Source organism: Microcaecilia unicolor, chromosome 11, assembly GCF_901765095.1.
Source record: "Microcaecilia unicolor chromosome 11, aMicUni1.1, whole genome shotgun sequence".
Lineage (NCBI taxonomy): Eukaryota > Metazoa > Chordata > Amphibia > Gymnophiona > Siphonopidae > Microcaecilia > Microcaecilia unicolor.
This window is the reverse complement of record NC_044041.1, coordinates 70,513,055-70,535,809: the sequence shown is the minus strand read 5'-3', so window position 1 is coordinate 70,535,809 and position 22,755 is coordinate 70,513,055. Positions and strand designations below refer to the sequence as shown.

At 43.3% G+C, this 22,755-nt stretch overlaps 1 protein-coding gene across 2 annotated transcripts; it reads right to left on the bottom strand.

Moving 5' to 3' along the window:
* Positions 1-3,861: 3,861 nt before the first annotated feature.
* LOC115479507 (complement factor D-like) lies at positions 3,862-20,096 on the bottom strand. 2 transcript variants are annotated; one of them, XM_030217449.1, is made up of 5 exons: positions 19,989-20,096; positions 18,449-18,605; positions 15,945-16,089; positions 13,946-14,203; positions 3,862-5,159 (listed from the first exon to the last, which is right to left on the bottom strand). In XM_030217449.1, exons 1-5 carry the CDS (start codon positions 20,044-20,046, stop codon positions 4,959-4,961), a joined length of 819 nt encoding a protein of 272 aa, XP_030073309.1. In that variant the 5' UTR covers positions 20,047-20,096; the 3' UTR covers positions 3,862-4,958. The 2 variants fall into 2 exon arrangements, with proteins under 2 accessions (XP_030073309.1, XP_030073310.1); XM_030217450.1 differs by having other exon boundaries at positions 18,449-18,666; positions 19,989-20,066.
* Positions 20,097-22,755: the final 2,659 nt, after the last annotated feature.

The following is a 22,755-nucleotide window of genomic DNA, read 5'->3' as shown; positions in this document are numbered from 1 at the left end:
AGGGGAAGACTGAGAGTGGTCTGGGCCCCCCATCTGGCCTCTGCCGACACACCCCCTTCCGCCGTGCCGCTACCCGTCCTACCGCCGCAGCCGATGCCCCTGCAGCCCCAGTCTTACCTGAAGGGCCCTGCTGGTATAGTGTTTGCGGGGAGTGGGGGAAGCATGCTCTTTCCAGCCCGCTGCGCTGCCACTATTCCCCTCCTGCCAGCACCGCCGTGTTTTTAAAATGGTGGCCAAGACTTCCCAAGGTAGTCTCGCAGGTCTCGACAGTCTTGCGAGACTTCTGCAGGGAGTCTCAGCTGCCATTTCTAAAGTACAGCAGTGCCGGGCAGGGGGAATAGCAGCAACATAACAGGCAGGAAAGAACATGCTCCCCCCCCCCCCCCCCCCCCCCCCCCGTAGAGGCCACTAGATCACCAGCGGTGTGCCTTTAAAGGTAGGACCGGGGAAGGCTGTAGTGTGCGGTGGGCATCCGGGCAGAGCCTCTGGGCCCTCTGGCACTGCCCAGTTGCCCAAATGGTCAGTCTGCCCCTGAGAGGAAGATGGAAAGCGGAAAATGTGTATATACAGTGCACTAATCATACATTTGTACACACACTAACATACCTTTCTCACTATGTTGCCTGGCTAGCCAGAGAGTTTAAAGCAGTTTACAGCACAAGTCCTGTATTTTCTTAAAAGTATTGCAGTACAAAGTGCCCCATGCAAGAGCCGATTACCTTGCACAGCTACACCCTCTCCAGCCAGTGACCTGGCATTTTAAGTTTTCTTTTGTAGCGGTTGACGGCAGCAGGAAGAGATTCAGAGAGCCTGCTTGCGCCAACCAAGCCTTCTCTCTGACACTTTCCGCCTATGCGAAAGCAGGAGGTTACGTCAGAGAGAGGACTTCATCTGAAACTTAACATGGCCAAAACTGAGCTTCTCATCTTTCCCCCTAAAACCCACCTCTCCTCTCCCCCCTTTCTCTATTTCTGTGGATGGCACTCTCATTCTCCCTGTCTCATCAGCTCGTAACCTTGGGGTCATCTTCGACTCCTCTCTCTCCTTCTCTGCTCACATTCAGCAGATTGCCAAAACCTGTAGTTTCTTTCTCTATAACATCAGCAAAATCCGTCCCTTCCTCTCTGAGCACTCTACCAGAATCCTTATCCACACTCTTATCACCTCTCGCCTAGATTATTGCAACCTGCTTCTCACCGGCCTCCCGATTAGCCATCTCTCTCCTCTTCAATCAGTCCAAAACTCTGCTGCATGACTCATTTTCTGCCAGAGTCGCTATGCTCACATTAGCCCTCTCCTCACTTCACTGGCTCCCTATCCGTTTCCGCATTCAATTCAAACTTCTCTTACTGACCTATAAATGCATTCACACTACCGCTCCCAAGTACCTCTCCACTCTTGTCTCTCCCTATGCCCCCCCTCGGATACTCCGTTCTGTGGATAAATCTCTCTTGTCTGCCCCTTCTCCTCTACTGCTAATTCAAGACTCTGTTCCTTTTATCTCGCTGCACCTCACGCCTGAAAAAGACTTCCCAATCTTGTACGTCTAGCCCCGTCATTGGTCGTTTTCAAATTCAGGCTAAAAGCCCACCTCTTTAATGCTGCTTTTGACTCTTAACCACTACTCACCTGCCCTGTACCCTTTTATCCTCTCCTCTTTAATTCCCTTACCTCTTAGTTGTTCTGTCTGTTTGTCTGTCCTACTTAGATTGTGAGCTCTTTGAGCAGGGACTGTTTTTTTATGTATGATGTACAGCGCTGCATATGCCTTGTAGCGCTATAGAAGTAATAAGTAGTAGTAGTAGTAGACTCAGGGGTTGGCGCTAGCAAGTTGTATGAATTGCTGCCTGCTGCCCCCAACCGCTACAGAAGAAAACTTAAAATGCCAGGTCACTGGCTGGGGAGGGGACAGGAGTGACACCAAATGCCTGCGCCACACCTCCAGAGCACCAGAGGCACACTGGTTGAAAAACACTGCCCTAGGAACTCTCTAACCCTGTGCATGAGGAGATCCTGCAACAGAGAAGCAGCCCCTCCTGTGAGAAGCAATCTCAGCTCCCAGCACATTATCACCATTGAAGTAAGTTTATTGGAGTTAGGATTCTTGTTGAAACACTGTGATTTTTCAGAGTCCAAGTATCTAAACCCTGAGGGGTTAGAAATGAACAAAATCTGCACCCCAGTCCCCTTTACATTGAGACAATGGTGGTGATGGTGGGGAGTTATATGTTATCTTTTACCCCTCGTAATACAAAACCGATAAACTGGGGGCAGGCTTCACTCCATTTTTATTGATTGGGTATGAACAGGTTCACTCAAGTTGGTGTACAGTAGGTCCAGGTCAACATAAAACTTACAATTTTGTTAATGCTGTAACAATAGGAAAATGACAAAATATAAACATAAATACAATAAATCAGGTAAACTTCGAAACATGATGTCGATACAATACAAACAATACCATAATAGACAGCATGGAAAAAAATTCAAATAATGTCAATATAATACAATGTCAGCATAATACCAATGAAACAGCTAATAAGCATCGCGATAGAACATTAAAATAACATAGATATGATGCAAATGCTTTTCTATGTATCTGAGGCACAAAGTGCAGATATATATAGATGGGGACAAGATGGGTAGTACAGAGTCAACTGGGATAAAAAGATGGGCGGCTAAACTCAAGGTAAAATCTTTGTACAGTTAAACAACATATAAAGAAGTGGTCTAAGTTACTGGGTGTTCAGCAAGCTAGTACTGGAATTAGAAGTGTCAATTTAAAAAGAAGCCACCAGCATAATCACTTCTCCTCAGTATTCATCTCAGAGCATCCCAAGCCCACCATGGTGACCCTGCTGGGTACCACTGACGGTTCTACATAAGCTATGTTTGCAACCACGGAAAAGCAGTGTATGTAAACTGATTTTTTTTGCATAAATTTACATGCACTGCTGTTTTATATGTGCAAACATATTTCCTGCAAATTCATCAATGATATCCTGCAGGGTCACCAGGGTGGGTTTGGGATGCCTACTTCAGACAAGGCAAGCTTGTTCATCCCTTGTGATTTTGGTCCTGGTCCTGAAATCAGAGGCACTCTGTATTGCACACTCGGACACTTTCTTCTGATGGATTATTTGATAAGAGATTCATAACACCAGCAGAGAATGATGTCCTATGAGATTAATACATCCCTGAACTTTTACCCAAATAATAGGCCTAATTATATGACAAAAAAAAAACAGCTTTTACACAGTTGAAACAGTGTTAGATTTTACAGCAAAACATATTTAATGCCTGATCTAATTTCATTTGGCATACACCAGGTTTAATCTTAAGAATTTAATAGTTTACCTGTTCCCGTGTAGGTCCAGGGCAGATTCCATAACAGAAACCAGCGTATACTCTGGGATATTACAACAAAGTTATTAATATTAAAATAACTGAAAACCCCAATAATAATAATAACAACCAATTGCAGATCAACTCTAGTCCTGACTTAAATATTTATGGAATACAGCTTGGAAAAGAGATGGCTGAGGGGAGATATGATAGAGGTCTATAAAATGCTGAGTGGCGTTGAACAGGTAGACATGAATCGCTTGTTTGTTTACTCTTGCCAAAAATACAAGGACTAGAGGGCACACAATGAAGCTAGTAAGTAGTAAATTTAAAATAAATCAGAGAAAATATTTCTTTATTCATTGTGTAATTAAACTCTGGAATTCATTGCCAGAGAACGTGGTAAAAGAAGTTAGCTTAGCAGAATTTTAAAAAGGTTTGAATAATTTCCTACAAGAAAAGTCCATAAGCCATTATTAAGATAGACTTGGGAAAATCCATTGCTTATTTCTAGGATAAGCATCATAAAATCTGTTATTTCTAGGATAAGCAGCATAAAATCTGTTTTACTCTTTTGGGATCTTGCCAGAAACCTGTGACCTGGAAAGGCCCCAGGATACTGGTCTTGATGGACCTTTGGTCTGTCCCAGTATAGCAATGCTTCTGTTGTTATGTTAAATGTTTTCCACTGTTTATGAAAGGAAGAGTAGGAAGATTACAGTCTAATATACAATGGAAAACTGTTTCAGACACTCAAGCCCTGATAAAATATACTGTTCTTTTCCCCCAAGATTCACCTTTCTTAAAAGAACTCTACTTAATCTGGGATTTAAAGAGTCTGAGTTAAAAAGTGGTTTTATACAGGCAGTGCGAGTGCCGTTAATTGCATGGAGAGTAGATTGGGTGACCATGGTTATTCCTGGTCGAGCGACTACTGTAAATAGTAATTGTAGCATCTTTAATACTGGGGGTCTAGAAGGAGGGAGGGAGACTAATGCTTGTCTGTATATAACAAGGCAGAGGGCCAGAGTGCTCAGAGCCGCCCATAACATGGTGCTGAGCACCCATGCCCTGGCTGCGAGGGAAGGTGAGCTGCGATTGGAAGGGAGCCTCAGCAGCCGGAAGAGGGTTTGCCCCCGATAGGGTTCCCTACTGTGTAGGAGGGGCCATAGACATGGGCTTTACTGGGTGTGTCCTTTTCTTCCCGCAGGTCACAGGTGAAATCAGCCTACCATCCCACCCACCCCTTGCTTTATTTATTATGTATGTTAATTTATGCATGTCGCAGCGGGAATACCTGAACCTGAATGATTGGGGGAGCACTAAGTCATCAAGTTACAGTTTGGTGCAGATGGGTTTGCTGCACCTGGGTTAGACGCACCCTGCTGCGTGGCGGGAGCATCCTGGTACAGCCTCTAGCTCATTGGTCAGTCTTGCTTACGGTGGCGGACTGGGTGTTGTGATGGTAGCTTTTTAGAGCTTACATTTGGCTCGTGTGTTGTAATAAAGCTGTGGCCGAGTTCTTCCACTAATTACAAAGTGAATGTGTTGTCATTTATTAGTGTGGGTTCTGAGTTACAAGGCGCTGGGACAGGGTGTCACGGTTGCTTATGTTATTGACTTGCAGTCTCTTTGGATCCTGTACTCTCCCCCTCTTCTTTGCTGGCTGCTTGCATGGTACTGTTGATCCAGGGGACATAGGCTGAAATCCGGGTGTAAATTCCGGGTTTCTTTATATTGCCACACTTGCGATAGCCAGTGGAAACGACTCCCTCTGCTATTCCATCACAAACCAATGGCCCACCAGAATCTCCCTGTAAGGCAAACCACAGAAAATGATTCATGTAACTGCAGCTAAGAGCATAGCTTAGAGCTCAGGGGGAGGGAGGATATTCTGAGCATCAAGGCCTCAGTCTCCTAAGCAAATGTGGGCACTAGAGGCCATTAACACCAGACTAACCCCCCGCATTTGTTACTGCCTAATGCTCAGAGCTGGCGAGCACATGAAATAATGAGCATGCAAATGCATGCTAAATGGGTCATTACCTATTTTCCCCTGTAGCATGATATGAGTTAATTGTCAGAATTAAATGTGTAGCAAAGTTATTGATTTTGCTGGATCAAATACCAATATAAAAATACAGCTTTAAAGACTTATTGGGACAGAATCAGATAAACTGTTCTGGCTTTCATCCCCCCCTTCCCCCCCTTTGGTAACTACTGATAACAAAAGCTTGGCTGGGTGGTTACCTAAAGCCATTAACACATCTACTACCCTTAACAAAAGACTATTCTCTTTCAAACTCTGACAAAGACAAAAGGTATTGCTTCAAAGAAATAAACTTCCTCTCCCCCCTCCCACCTGAAAGGACTGGTGAAAAGCCTGCCTGAGTGTAAAAGATCAACACAACAAAGTTCAAAGACAACAGCAGACAGAGAGACTGGGTTTGTGACACTCCACCTATTAAAGACAAAGGCTGAAGCCATTAAGCATAAACAAGACCATTTGCCAGTAGAAATCCAGACCTAGGGTTTGCTACAATAAACCATCAACCCCCAGACAACTGGACGCCAGCCCATGTGTAGAGAGAAGGCTTTTTAGCATATGATGTAATCATGCTCCTCTGCAACTACATTACCCAAGGGCACCCGGGACCATAATGCTTTGCAAATTACCCACAACTCAGTGGACCCTAAGACAATAATGCTTTGCAAATACCCAGGGATCAGTGCACTGAGGACCATGACCCTTTGCAACTCAGTGCTCCAAAAAGACAGTATAAAGGCAAGAGCATGCTCCTCTAAAGAGAGACTCTCCACTCTCTGCCCTGCTCTTCTCTTCTCTTCCATCACTGACTGCAGAATTCCTGGGCTCCTCTTACCTCATGCTGCTCATCAATCAGCTGGACAACAACAAGGACTTTAGTAAGTTAACTTTTGATTTGAACCTGTTGTCTTGTGTTAAAGCACAAATTCTCCTGTAAAGATTCTAAAGCTACCTCTTATTTGTACCTATTACATTACCTGTACTGTAAATAAACCCTTTTCTGCAGCTAAATATATGGTCTTGTGTTCTGAGTACATGCTTTTAAATCTTGCAGTACAGGCTAGTGCAATTCCAACAGAGATAACATTTAATTCATTTGTATTCTTGCAATTGTAAATCTTATTATCTTATAGGTAATTGGTGGAGAATGAATCAAAATATATATAAATACAGCGCATGTTCTTAAAAACTAAAAATATTATCACATGCTGAGTAATTCCCCCTGTTCTTAAATATCATATTAGAACTGTAAAAATTTTTGTAACATTTTAATGGATATTAAGAACTGTGAATATTTCTTGTAACATTATTTTATGGTGGAGAATGTGGGCAGAGCTATTGTGCGCAAGGTGACAGTGTTCTTCCTATAATTACTGAAATTGTATTTTTGTATTTTTCTGCTTTATAGAGAACAGAGTATCAGGTTTCATTAATTAAATTCCCAGTTGAGAAATTGATAAGGTTTTCAGGGTATTTAGAATGCTGTGCTGGATGGATGTTTGGTCTTTGCCAGTGTGGCAATACCTAGGTACTTATGCACTTATTGCACTTATGTACTGTATAACCAAATATTTAGCCACAGATACACACACTATGTTAGGGGTAGATAACCCCACTTTGCTTAAGCAATGCATAGTATCCTCTGGCCCCAATCCATGGACTCCTAGCATAGCAGAGGACATTAGTGGCCCCTCTGATATTGATAACAAATTTGAAAAATATTGTGCCTTGTATTCAGTTAAGTCAGAGCGCAAGAGAAATGCTGCTTGCATTTGGCTGATATGGACAACGTATAATAAAGTTTTAAAAGAACAGACAGAATTAAAAGAGAGGTTATTAGCGAATGAAAAAGAATGCATGCAGATAGGCACAGAAAATAATTTTTTAATCACAATGGCTAATTGCTTAAATTATCAATTAGATTCTTCTAAGCAGCAGATAGAGCACCAGACAGCCCAGGAAAATAAAATGAAGACCCAAATTTCAGCTTTAGATATGCAGGCAACTCAGGTTCCAGGCTTGAAGCACTTAATAAGAGAATTAACACTGCAGACGCCCCCTATAGGTGAGAATACTGATCATGCACACTGTCACAGGGAGATAGAAGCATTAAGACAAAAGCTGCAGGATGCTCGCATGCAGGTTTCAGCCATTACGGGTCTCCCATGTGCCCCATGTGCCCCTCCAAATACAGCCACAGCCATGCCTGTCTCAGCCATGGTAAAAGTATCACAGTCCACACCCCTAGCAGGAGGTTCAACTAGAACTATTAGCTCTCAGCCCCTCTCACAGACATATAGAGATGATAGCTAAACAGCTAGGCAAGGTAGACCCTAATAATTTCCCCCATGCTTGTGTGGTGCTAGGGAAATTAGAGCAGGAAGAGAGGCTTGATACAGATGAATTAATTAAAGTGATCCGTCTCTGTATTAAACCTGAATTTGCAGAACAAATGGAGAGAGCTATTGAATTGGCAAAACAAATAGGGTTCTCCTTGCTAACTCTGGCGTCGGCTGCTAGTGTCTCTTTTGGCATGAGGAGGTTCAAAGCTCAAAGTGTACATCTTCAACAGGATAGAAATGAGAGTACAGAAGATTATGTTAGGAAAGCAATTCTATTGCTGGTGATGACAGGATCAGCTGAGGGGGGGATGCAAGAGGGCGCCCCCCCAAGAGATCTTCTAGATATGCACATAGATACTGAGAATCTAAGAGAAATTTGTCAAGGCATGCATCCTACTATTGCAAGAGCTCTCTGCTCGTGGGCCCCAGGTGAGCCTGCCTCTGCTAGAGATTTGTATGTGAAGGCAAGGAATGTCCAAAGGTATCAGCCTTATGCTTCACACCCAGTGGCAGCAGCGGGACCCACTTTATATCCTGATTTAGCTTCATACCAAGAGCAGGCCCCCCAGGCCCCCACACAGCATCCAAAACCCCAGCACATATATGCACAACCTGTTCTGCAGTCTAATTTAAATGCTCATGAAAGTAAGCCCTCAATTAAATATTCAGCTCCCCAACACTCAGATGCACCACCTGGGCTGCATTCTGACCGAAGCTCCCATAAAAGTAAACCTTTGATTAAAAATTCAGCTCCTCAGTATGTAGATACTGAAAACCGCAAGCACGCATGTGACATTTTAAAATCTCATGGTGAGAATATTTCATATTGGGAAAACAAACCCACCAGTGTCCTTACAGCAAGAGCCTTACAGATAGCTACCCAGAATTCTTATAAAAAAGAGAAATCTGCCACCAGATAAGCATGAACCTATAGCTGCATGCCCTACTGGACCAGAAACTGACATTCTCTCAGCCCTTCCTACAATGTTTGATTCCTATGAGACATGAGGAGACGCGTCCAGCCTGGACTGGACTTCTCCACAGCAGGATCCACTCTGCAGATGGCAGTGGGATCCAGGTGGCTGATTTTTGGTATAGGTTGGACAGGAAAATAGGAAAATGTTTTTGTACTGAAGTACCTAAAGAATATTGTGTAAGATTTAAAAATGTCTCTCTGTAATAAGTAACTCCCACTTGAGCTGAAACTGAATATTGTGCTTTAATTTGAACTAACAAGGCATGCTTATTTTTGTAGAAGAAACTAAAACTTATCTATATCCAGCTTGCATGCCGTAATCTAAGATCCCAGGAAGAAACTGTGAAGGAGGGAATGTCCCACCAGAAACATGGAGCCATGTGACCTTTTAAATTAATGTGAAAGTGTCTTTTTCTTTTTTTTTTCAGAGTTCAAGCTTTAAATTTAGGATTTTTATGGGTCAGAAATTGATACATACATGGCTATCTCAGATACATTTTAAAATAAACAGTTCTGTGCCTTTTCTACTTATGAGATAGTGATACCATGTATAATTTTTGCTTATTTTGCGCATAAGAAGTACTTCTCAATGAATGAAACTGCTTTGGTAATCCAAATTGGATGCCTCATATGCTGCTTTTGTGTTTTATTTGCAGGTTAAGCCCAATCCTGAATCCAGAATGAACGGTCGGATACATAAGGCCTACTAGAGCTCTGTGTTTGTCTGTCATGTGGTCTCCGTGTTTATATGTTTGTTTTTCTCATGGGATACCCAAGAAACTATAAACAGACATTCCTAGACCCTCCCCACTAACAGCCCTTCCATTAGTTCAAATTGAACCATGTCCTTTTCCAAAAGAAAAGAAAAAACACATTCTCACTGGCAGGCAAGCTATAGGGAAAAAAACATGCTCACTATTATTCAAGCTATGGTATATATATATTAAGTTCTACAAATTACTATTTACTGTCATGTACTTATATGTGTGTATTTAAAATTATGAATAAAAGAAAAGTTTCTCTCTTTATATGACCTACCAGATACAATCAGTATAGGGAATGTATCTGACCTTTTTAGTTTACTCTGTATCACAACCAGTGCATACACAATGTCTCTCTCTGGAATGAAATATTGGTTGTGTGCAAAGCACAATTAACATATCTCTATTAAAATTTTTTATAACACTAAACACATGAGTATTGTCTATTAATTTACTACATTGAACACTGCTAAAGCAGATAAATATTGTAACCTTTTACTACACTCACTACCCATACATGGTTTCTCTCTGAAAAATACTTCATGGCACCATACCATGACTCTGTTTTTGCTTATTTGGTCAATGATTAAGTAGATATTGTGGTATAGGAATAATTATTTTGTGTGTGATAGTAACCTAGGAAATTATTATGATAATTGCATACCTATGCCTTTCATATTTCTGATGATAACAGTAGTATAGTAGTTCCATATTCCCATTCTTGTTTATGTATTAGAACTATCTGTCCTTTTATTATTGCTATTAATACACCAGTTAGCTTCTGAAATAGAGAACATAGGGAAACATTCATAGTGGGATATTTTCCTTGGAAGGTCAAATAATGGGAATAATGTACTGAATAGATTGTTCCATCCCATTGTGGTGGTATCGATTGGTCAGATGCTCACTCTCATGCTAATGATTTGGCTAGCATGCTGAGTAAGATATCCTGTGGCATAAACTTGGGAGCAGCCTATGTCCCTGAGTGGGTGGCGAAAAGTAGCTGGTCTCTGGGGGTGGAGCAAGATGACACTGATGTAATTAAAGGTACATGTAAGTGTAATTGCAAGCCTATTTTAAAGGGCAACGCCAGACTCTTGCCGCCTGACTGAATAGAAGCCGAATGGAACAGATGCCAGGTGACCACAGAAAGCTTAACCTAGCCACCTAAACTTAAGGCATGAGTAGGAGCAAGCAAAAGTAATAATGATGAATCATTTGCTTATAATAGTTACAATTCCTATTAGGTGACACGTTCCAAGGTCCATAATAACATAGTAGATGATGGCAGAAAAAGACCTGCACGGTCCATTATTTGTGATTCTCCGTTCCAATATTGTTTTAATATTGTCTCTAAGAATCAAGAGAGGGAAATAGGTAGCATGATATGAGTTAATTGTCAGAATTAAATGTGTAGCAGAGTTATTAATTTTGCTGGATCAAATACCAATATAAAAATACAGCTTTAAAGACTTATTGGGACAGAATCAGGTAAACTGGTCTGGCTTTCATCCCCCTCTTTCCCCCCCTTTGGTAACTACTGATAACAAAAGCTTGGCTGGGTGGTTACCTAAAGCCATTAACACATCTACTACCCTTAACAAAAGACTATTCTCTTTCAAACTCTGACAAAGACAAAAGGTATTGCTTCAAAGAGATAAACTTCCTCTCCCCCCTCCCACCTGAAAGGACTGGTGAAAAGCCTGCCCGAGTGTAAAAGATCAACACAACAAAGTTCAAAGACAACAGCAGACAGAGAGACTGGGTTTGTGACACTCCACCTATTAAAGACAAAGGCTGAAGCCATCAAGCATAAACAAGACCATTTGCCAGTAGAAATTCAGACCTAGGGTTTGCTACAATAAACCATCAACCCCCAGACAACTGGACGCCAGCCCATGTGTAGAGAGAAGGCTTTTTAGCATATGATGTAATCATGCTCCTCTGCAACTACATTACCCAAGGGCACCCGGGACCATAATGCTTTGCAAATTACCCACAACTCAGTGGACCCTAAGACAATAATGCTTTGCAAATACCCAGGGATCAGTGCACCGAGGACCATGACCCTTTGCAACTCAGTGCTCCAAAAAGACAGTATAAAGGCAAGAGCATGCTCCTCTAAAGAGAGACTCTCCACTCTCTGCCCTGCTCTTCTCTTCTCTTCCATCACTGACTGCAGAATTCCTGGGCTCCTCTTACCTCATGCTGCTCATCAATCAGCAGGACAACAACAAGGACTTTAGTAAGTTAACTTTTGATTTGAACCTGTTGTCTTGTGTTAAAGCACAATTTCTCCTGTAAAGATTCTAAAGCTACCTCTTATTTGTACCTATTACATTACCTGTACTGTAAATAAACCCTTTTCTGCAGCTAAATATATGGTCTTGTTGTGTTCTGAGTACATGCTTTTAAATCTTGCAGTACAGGCTAGTGCAATTCCAACAGAGATAACATTTAATTCCTTTGTATTCTTGCAATTGTAAGTCTTATTATCTTATAGGTAATTGGTGAAGAATGAATCAAAATATATATAAATACAGCGCATGTTCTTAAAAACTAAAAATATTATCACATGCTGAGTAATTCCCCCTGTTCTTAAATATCATATTAGAACTGTAACATTTTTTGTAACATTTTAATGGATATTAAGAACTGTGAATATTTCTTGTAACACCCCCAATGCTCAGCGGATAGCATGCCAAACAAGGGTGCTCCTCCCGCAGCAAATCCTATGCCAGCTCGGAGCTGGACAGGGGAGAAATAGGAAATGACCCTGTCAAAAACCTAAGCCCTGGTGGTCCTGTGGACCCCAGACCCCCCACCCCCCTGAAGACATGAGGGCCTGGTGGTCCAGTGGACCCCAAGTCCCCCACCCCTCAGACACTAAATCCTTGTAGTCCAGTGGGACCCAGACCCCCCACTCCCTCTAAAGACACAAGGGCCTGGTGGCCCAGTGAACCCCAAGAACCCCCCTGAAAAATAAATAACATCCTGGTGGTCCAGTGGGACCCCAGACAGGCCACTGACCCCCCCTGCCCGAGAGCTAGCCCTGGTGGTCTACTGGTGGCCACTCCAACCCCGCTCCTACCTTTGAAGAAGAAGGAGGGACTAGGACTCCCTCCTCCTGCTGGGTGCCTCCTCAAAATGGCGACACCTTGCTCAGTGCATCCTGGGATGCACTGGGCGGGGCTTAACTACCATATAAGTTATTTAGCACTACCAGAGATTTGAGCACCGGGGCATGAGTGCAGGGGGAGTTTATCCAAATGGTCCCTAGGCACATCTCACTGCTCTGTGCTTGAACTACACAGTTAACACGTTACAGAACTGATGTTCTTGTAGAATCACTTGCCTTCTATCACAGACAAAGTAGTTAATTAGTATGTTTTGGCCCAGGCAACCCTCTCCCCCACCTAGGAGGCGGCTCTTGTGCTTGAGGCAGCAGCACTCAGGATTACTGCAGCTTTCTGTCACATGTGTTTTTAGCTAAAGCACGTTCTTGACATGTGAACCTTGCTCCTAGCGTGCGAGTCCTCAAACTGTGGCCCATGCCTTTCCTGCCCACAGTTGAATTTGGCTTGTGGTGAAAGTTAATCTTTTCATGTGCAACAGAGAGCCTGAGTAATGAGAAGGACTGCAGGAAAATGCTGGGCAGAGACAGCCAGCACGAAATCGAACAGCAGAGGCAAAGGAGATGGAAGAAGGTGCAAACACAACTGTCCCGCTGGAAACCAGAGTACCCTTTTCAGCAGGAGATATCTGCTTTTTCTAAAAGAGATGTAAATAAGCAGAACAGTGCAAAGGTGCCCTCATTAGGAGTAGCCTAATGGTTAGTGCAGTGGGCTTTAATCCTGGCAACCTGGGTTCAATTCCTACTGCAGCTCATTGTGACCTTGGGTAAGTCACTTAACCCTCCATTGTCCCAGCTACAAAAACTTGTGAGCCCTCTAGGGATAAAGTTCTTGCATATAGCATGTACAGCACTGTGTATGTCTAGTAGCACTATAGAAATGAGTAGTAGTAGTAGCTTTACTTCAGGTCTGTGATGACCACAGCATAAGAGAAATTCTAACTGTGCAACAGCTTATTTAACACTGCTAGTACAAATCTTTCCCCAAATCAGCACTAAGGTTTCATTTGTATCCGTAGCTAGGTTATGAAATGATTATTCGCATCTAGCTGTAACATGCAACCAGCTCTAGAGTGTCACTAGCCAATACCTAGTCCTTCTTCACCATCTTCCCTACACCATACCCCCCCCCCCCATTCCCTTTTCTTTTACTTACACTTTCTTTGTTGCACCTTTCCGTATTCAGTTCATATATTCTTAAGGCCTTTACTATGCTTACTATAGTCTGTAATATTTCTCCTTACAAGAACTTTGTAATTCTATTTACTATGTAAGCCGCATTGAACCTGCTATGTGTGGGAAAGCGTGGGGTACAATTGTAATAAATAAATAAATAAATACCTCACACGAGTCCTTCCTCCGGGCTCCTGCACAGATCATGTTCTCTGTTATCTCATTGTCATAGTGATCACGTTGATTGCAGGTCTCCCGGCTGATCACCACCACTGTCACCTCCTGCAGTTTATCTGGATGTTTGCCTGTCAAGCTGGTTTGTCCCCATCCTGCGACACTACACAACATCCCAGCTGGAAGATCTCTATCCATTGTTTGGAAGGGAAGGATTTGTACCTCTTGACTGAGGGCTGCATTCTCTTTCAGCTGGGAGGTATGGAAACAGATCATTGAGCTGAGACCCCAGGGATTCTATATGGACCTACTGTGCTAATATGTCTATAAATTCCAGGACTATGGTTAAGCAATCAACAAGGAGAGATTTGATCTCACATGTACCATTCATCCTTTACCTAACATTCTCAGCCAGTCAGTGCCAAAGCTCCGTGTGTCATCCTCTGACAGATACATTTGTGTGTACTGTTTGCCAAGATATCCATTTCCAGGAGAGAGATTTTGAGCCAGTCCTGGATTTTTGACAGCCCCATCCTGTTTTATTACGGGACTGCATCATGGATTTCAATGGGTAGAGATTACAATTACTCAGTGTGGTTTTTCTAGCATAAAAGGTACCAGTACTCAAATGCCAGGTCACCCTTCAGGGATTGGGTGATCGCTTAGGGACCCAGCACACAATAGCCAGGCCCCCTGCAACCAGTCACAGAATATATGACAAGGCAGAATTGGTGTGTAGGGCCTGAGCTCTTTCATTAAAACTTGGGGATCATGGGTCAATTTTAGCACACAATGAAAAAGGTGCCGGTACCCAGTAACCCCAAGTACCCCCTCAAAAAAAGCCCTGCAAATACCACACTGGTTTGGGATGTTAGGTAAAAATTAAGATTGGCCAAAAAGTCTCCTTCCTGGAACTGGATAACTTGGCAGCTTTGAAGGTAAAATGTGATGGCAGGAGCCGGTTCATATTTCTGTAGGATCTCTGAGGGAAGGGCTCCAGGAAGGGTAGGGAAATGGAGCCATGTCTGACCTCAGTCAGGTTCAGAGCATGCATGGGCAATTAAAAGACAGCATGCAGGATGGTTGAGAAAGAGAACTTAAGGCCGTGTGGAGGGGCATAGCTAGACCTCAACTGGAAGGGGCCCAGAGCCCAAGGTGGAGGGGCACATTTTGGCCCACCCAGTGGCGTAGCTATGGGGGGCCATGGGGGCCTGGGCCCCCCAAATTGGCTCTGGGGCCTCCGGTTTGGCTGGTGGGGGCCCCCAACCTCCGCCAGCTAAAGCGTTTGTCCCGTACTGGTCTCACATTGCTTGGCGCCCTGTTTTGTTTTCAGTTGCTGTGCATGCTCAGTTTCATTAAAACGAGCGTGCACAGCAGGGCACCAAGCAATGTGAGGCCAGTGCGGGACAAATGTTTTAGCTAGTGGGGTTGGGGATGCCCGCCAGCCAAGGTACCTTCACAGTGGTGGTGGGGGGGAAGTGGCAGCTGGGAGGCGGTGGCGACCACGGGAGGAGGGCTGGGAGATGGGCCCAGGGCTGTGGGTCCCACAGTGAACCAGGGTGGGCTGTCAAAAATCCAGGACTGACCCAAAATCTCCCTCCTGGAATTGGGTAACTTGACAGCTCTGTTAAAACACACTTTGTGGAAAAACCTCTGCTCTTTCAGGAATATCTTACAATCCCATTCTAGTCCTACGCTTATCACATACACAGTACTGGACAGGTAAACAAAGAGACAGTTCCTGCCCCATGGTGCTTATATCCCTACTAAGTTGAGGCCACAAACTGGATCCAGATTTGCAGACAGGGTTGATCCAGACCTGGGTTTGCCCCAGTGCATGCTGGGACTTGTAGTCTTGCTTTCCTTAGGAAATGCAATGGGAGAACCCAGAGCTACAAACTCCTGCATGCAACAGGGTAAACACAGGACTGGATCCAGTTGGAAGCTGTAACCTAATTATGTACTAGGAACAGGCACAGAATATTGTAGTTACCTTTAGAAGAAGGAGATCATTGTGGGTTTCTGTATCATTGTACTCTGGATGAATAAAGTATTTCAACACTTGGTAGAACTGCTTAGATGGTTCCTGCTCTGAAAGGGAATGGGCTCCCAGGAGAACCTGAAATGTTGCATTGTTCCTAGAAGTAAAAAAACAAAACTTTATGACACTACCCTCAAACCCGTCTTGATGACCTTGTGGCCAACTGGATTTTAAACGTATCCACAATTAATATGCATTAGACATATTTGCATAGACCTGATTTCTAGTCTGTGCAAACTGGTCTCATATATATCAGGTCCTGAAAACCTGAGTGTGGTGAGGTAACCAGGACACTTTTGGGAAGCTCTGATTAAAGAGGAAAGTTCAGCAAATGCCTAAGTAAGGACCATAGAAGTGATTATCACTATAGTTCTGTAAGGATGGGTTACTGCACATCTACCAGCATGCAGAGATCCAAGGAAAAAAAGAGTGCTAGATCTTCAGTTTTATTTATTTATTAGGATTTGAACCTTAAGCTTTAATGGGAGTGGAGGAGTGATCTCATATCTTGTTTTTGCTTTAAAAGTGGCATTAAGGGCTCATTTTCAAAGCAATTAAACTTACAAAGTTCCATAGCTTACTAAGGAGTGGAGGAGTAGAGCACCAGTCTTGCAATCCAGAGGTGGCCGGTTCAAATCCCACTGCTGCGCCTTGTGATCTTGGGCAAGTCACTTAACCCTCCAATGCCTCAGGTACAAACTTAGATTGTGAGCCCTCCTTGGACAGAGAAATATCCAGTGTACGTGAATGTAACTCACCTTGAGCTACTACTGAAAAAGGTGTGAGCAAAATCTAAATAAATAAGGTACACTAATGGATTTAATGTGTGCTAATGATTACCATGCACTAAATGTTAAATGCCCATTATATTCCTCTGGGCATCTTATCATTTAGCGTGCACTATATCTGTTAGCACACCTTAGTAAAAGGACCTCTAAGTGTAGGGCCGGCCCAAGACAAGATGCCACCTGAGGCGGAGCTTGCATGCCGCCCCCCCCCCCCCCCCAGGCATTTTACCTGGTCACAGTGATTTTCCAAACCCGGCAGTGGCAGCGATTCCCATACGCTGCCCTGCCGCTGCCGGCACCCGCCTCTTCCCTTTACTGAGGCTGCCTGAGTGAAACAGGAAGTTACTTCAGGTGGCTGTAATAAAGGGAAGAGGCGGGTGCCAGCAGTGGCAGGGCAGCGTTATGGGAAATTACTGCTGCTGCCGGGTTTGGAAAGCCACCGTGACCAAGTAAAACACCGTGAAGCTGCCCTCCGAGATGCCGCTCCTAAAGAGTGCTGCCCGAGGCCCCCACCTTAGGTGCCCTAATGGTTGGGCTGCCCCTGTCTAACTGCTTTGAAAATATGCCTCTAAGTCTTTTTCTTCCTGCTGACCTGGAAACACAACTATAACATCATAGACAGAAGAGAGCATCCAGCCCAGTCTCTGCTTGTGCTCTGGAATGAGGCATTAGCAGTTTAAGCTGGGATAATATTTGCTAAGGCAATGTTTTCCAAGTCCGGTCCTGAAGTACCCCTTGCCAGTCAGGTTTTCAGGATATCCACAATGAATATGCATTAAAAAGATTTGCATATAACAGAGGCAGTGTATGCAAACCAAGTTCATGCATATTCATTGTGGATCCTGAAAACCTGACTGGAAAGGGGTATTGCAGGACTGAACTTGGGAAACTCTGATCTAAGGAAGGTTAGTGGTAGATTTGTGAAAGCAGATCTGCATAAGATTCCTACTTAAAAGAAAATGAAAGAAATGCTTTAAGAACTTTTACCATCTCAGAATCAGATTGCTAACTCTTTGAAATAAGTGGGAGGGGAGAGGGAATAATACTTTTTACTGTGCTTATCCTTTCTAAAATGTATTACTTATCTTCCAAAATCCAAGCTCAAGGCAAGCTACAAACAAGAAGCTCTGAAAGGAGGGGTGGGGGGGTTGTAGGATGAAAGTGAAAAGGGACAGACTCAGGAGTAATCTAAGGAACTATTTCTGTATATAAAGGGTGGTGGATGTGTGGAACAGCCTCTCAATAGAGGTGATGGAAATGAAGACTGTATTTGAATTTCAAAAAAAATCAAGGGACAAGCACAGAGGATCTTTAAGGGAGAAGAAAGGATTGCAGAGATTAGTAATTGGTGTGGATGGGGCAGACTGGATAAGTCCTATGGTCTCTGGTTCTCAGCAGAGGCATAGCTAGGTGGGGCGCCAGGGGAGCGATTGCTCCCCCAAATGGACTTGCGCCAGCACCTCTTTTTAGGCAGGCCGTCATGCCTATGTAATCCGCTCTCTGCTCTCCCTGGCATCACAACCTGGCTACGCTTCTGGTTCCCAGTCCACTGCTCTAACCACAAGGATACTCCTTTTCTGGCTTAACCATGCTAATCCTAACCTACAACCCCTAAAGCCAAGTCAAATCTGAAAAGCAGCCAAACATAGGAAGGTAAAAGAGACTTACTTCTCAGGGGCACAGTGTGCGGCGCTCAGAACCCATTCCTCTGCAATCAGGAACCCTCCACATAAGTGTTTTCCATCCACGTGTAGCGAGGCCATGTAGGGCCTCAGGTGGGGCTTCGCTTCAGAACCACCCAGAATTCGGCCCACAGGCTGAGCAGCTGGCAAAATGCACAAGTCGTGAGTCCTTCAACATCATTTACCCTGATCACATCTGCTCAACTGCCAGAGAGATCGGAAAGGACTACTCTCGGTCACTTTGCCCTTTACAATTGATAGAGGCAAGTGGCACCGTATAGACTAATCAGTTTATTGAGGTAGTTACACTTTGCCACTGCCTTCACATTTACCTATTCCCAGGCAAGAATACAGGAACCCTGAATCAGCCTACCATGCCCTCCCGAGGTCACATTTACCATACTCAGCTAAAGTGGCCATTATACAGGTGCTGTGCTCAGAGAATGGCAGTGGAAGAGGTCCACAGGGACTTCCTAGTTGTTACTTCACTCAAAAGTGAAGAATGCAGGACTTGGAGTAGTTTGATGGTAGCCCTGAGAAAGTAACCGCCTGCAGTGCAAGTCCCAGGACAGTGAAAAGTACAAAATGTTAATCTAACCTGCACTGAAAAAGAAAGGAAGCAAAGCCCTTCTGCCAATTCCCACTCCCTCAAATCTTGATAAATACCAGGTGGGTGATACTGGTCTTTCTAGAACTTGCAGCATTTATTTCAGCATAATTTTATGACCCAGATACTAATATTTACAGTGGTTCCTAACAAGCACAGGCTTCTAACCCCCTTCCAAATAAATTCAAATGGCTGCAGAGGTTCTCTGAGGAACACGATCATTTCTATCCCACGCTATGCATTTTTTCCACAGAGGAAGAGTGTGAGACTCTTTCAAACTGTTGTATTGTCTGACCTTTGCAGAACACATGGCATGTTCTTCAGCTGTGACGGGCCCGTGTGCTCTCCAAAGTTCAAGGACTAGCGTATGGTTTGCTGGTGCTTCAGATGTCACAACACACAAAGACTCCAGTTTTCACCAGGATGACTGCTAGAGGTCTAAGCTCCAACCCATTAGAAGGAAGTGCTGCACACAGCCTGTCCTTGTGTTCTTTGATGGCTCCTCTTAGACTATCCTCTTTCAGACATAAATTCTTGTTATGTGACTTTTAGAAGCTTGATATATTTTCACTCCTATGATGAATTATTTTGACACTCAGCATGGCATGAGGTTGCAGCACTAAATGAGGCAAAACAAAACGAAAAGGGGAACGACCGAAGAAGTACCAACCAAGGGATATTTATTAAAAATGTCATAAACAAAGATCAACTTAAAAAATACAGTCCATAGGGATCTATAAAAACGATATGAAGACTCAATGCTTTTTTTGTTGTGATGAGCTTGCAGCACCATACAAGAATGAAAAAGCGACCAGTTCCTTGCTTCCCTCCACAGCTCCTGGGAACTCTTGACTATCTATCTAGCCTATCACTGTCATAGACAAGAGTTATTGTTAACTCAGTTGAACCGATAACTTACCACATACTGAAACTCCCAACCAGACCAGAACTCCTGCAAAGGTAATGTAACAACCCATCACTCCAGAGAACCTCTCTCCTATGCAGCCCTGCCTTCTGGAAGAACAGCCTGCCCTTATATACCGACAATGAAAAGGAAGGTGGAGAATGGAAAGTGGTATTTTTCATATTTTTCAACTCGTCAGAAAATAGGAAATGAATCCAGGCCATTGAAGGTTTTCTTAACAATAGAATCTGCCTGCCCCTGCCAGAGATCAGGAAGTATCCAACACAATAAGATGAAAAGGCTCAAAGCTGAGCTTGAAGGACTGTGAGTATTTCCGGCTTTAGTAAGAAGAAGTTCCTCTGCCAACAGATTCTGTGTTTTTCTGAAACAGAAGAGGTTTTGATAGGGCTTAGTAACACTATCCTCTTTCAGACAGAAATTATTCTTAATGTTGTGTTTGTGCAAAGTTCTCAGTAAAAGGGAGTTTAGTTAATGGATTCTTGAAGGAAGGGAAGAGGATAGCCCTACATTGCAACCCGTGCCTGGGGTCCAGCCCTCAGGATTAGAGGTAGGAAGCAGGAGCTAGTGAAAGCAACAAAGATACTACACTGAGTCCTGGTGGGGCAGGAGTCAGACACTCATCCATAACCTACGTGTCCTTTCTTGGTAAACTGTTATTAATCACTCACTCAGTCAATCCAATGCATAGATGCCCAGAAGTCTCAGCTGGGGCCCACTTGGGGGTCTAATTTTTTTTTTTGTTCAGGGGGAGAGAGGGAGAATCTCAGAAGACTTTTCCTGAATGATGCTGCGTCACAGTTACAGATTAGATAAAGTCAGAACAAAAGGCTATCATTTCATCCAGTCTGCTCAGTATTTCCTATCCATGCTACCATGATATATCCTAGCTGCCAGACACAGACTACCACTGCCTTTAGGATGTTACTCTACTACTACTACTACTACTTATCATTTCTATAGCGCTACTAGACGTACGCAGCGCTGTACACTTGAACATGAAGAGACAGTCCCTGCTCAACAGAGCTTACAATCTAATTAGGGCAGACAAACAGAACAAACAAGAGACGAATTAAAGTGAGGATGATAAAATAAGGGTTCTGAACAAGTGAACAAGAGTTAGGAGTTAAAAGCAGCATCAAAAAGGTGAGCTTTTAGCTTAGATTTGAAGACGGCCAGAGATGGAGCTTGATGTACCAGCTCAGGAAGTCTGTTCCTTTTATCTTGCTGCACCATATGCCTGGAATAGAGTCTGGAGTTAGCAGTGGAGGAGAAGGGTGCAGATAAGAGAGATTTACCCAGTGAATGGAGTTCCCGGGGAGGAATGTAGGGAGAGATGAGAGTGGAGAGGTACTGAGGAGCTGCAGAGTGAATGCACTTATAGGTCAATAAGAGGAGTTTGAACTGTATGCAGAAATGGATAGGAAGCTAGTGAAGTGACTTGAGGAGAGGGCTAATATGAGCATAACGACACTGGCAGAATATTAGCTCCTGTTGTCTTCCTCATTTGAAATCCATTTTCCTGCATAACTGAGCATTCAAAGGTCCCCTTTCTAGTTCACACCCAGCATCCCATCATTCTCCTTCCTGTTCAGCTATAAAGTACCACAATAATCTAATAGCCACCAAAACCAATACAGTTTATACTGCAACGTCCAGTCTCCCAAGTCCTTGTAACCTTTCTGGATGATGCCCTGCCATCACCAATGCTGTGCACCACATCAAAATAGTTAACATGTGGAGTACTTAACCTGCCAGAGAGACCCAGCAATGTGAGTGTCTGAAATTCCTTCAGGACTTCTAATTATTGTAGAACTTGAAGTCTGCAGATAGACCCATGTACTAGCTAATTCTTCCACTGCCTCTCCCTTTTTGCAGAAGGATCCTCTGTGCCTATTCCATACATTTTTGAAGCCCATTACTATTTTAGCTTCCACCACCCGCTCACTGTAGAAGGGCAGGATGAATCCACCACCATTGCCATGAAAAAAAAAGATTCCTAAAATTAGAGCTGTACCGAATAACATATTTTACTATTCGGCTGTATATAAATAATGAAACATTTCATTCAGCTGAATACAAATAGTGGGCTTACCTATCTATATGTTAGCCATCTCTCTGACCTCATGTGCACCTTTCTTTAAATTAGTCACCTTATTTTCTAACGCCTCTTATTCTCTTACCTATCTATATATTTTGTTTTTGCTTAGACCCTTCACTGTCAATTAAAATGTTCTATTACGTATTGTGTTGACATTCTACGTAGTATAACATGCCATATCTTGTATTGTTATTTGAATATTTTTACTGCTATAATTGCCTATTGCTCATGTTGAGTAACTTCCTTCAAAAAGGCGGTAAATGATTCCTAATAAATAAATAAAAGAACAAAAAAAGAAAGAAGCAACATGAAATTAGAGGTCAAGTGTTTATTTCAGTAGGATTTAGCATAATAGAGCCCAGGATTATTAGTATTTGAATTTAAATCACTATTTGGCAAAATATGAATAATGTATTTGGGGCACTATTCAGGGCCGAATCGAATTGAATACGAATATGGTACAGCACTGCCTAAAATTGTTCTTCAGTCGACCCCCTCTGAAAGCCTCATTATCACTAACACCTTCTTCTAGAGCTCCTTTCTCTTGAAAGTTTCCTTCACAGGCACTTGTAATATCTTTCATGCATCTATCATAGCTTCTCTGTATCTCTTCTCCAGGGTCTTCATATTTAGACCCCAAAATAATCTTCTCCCTATACAGCC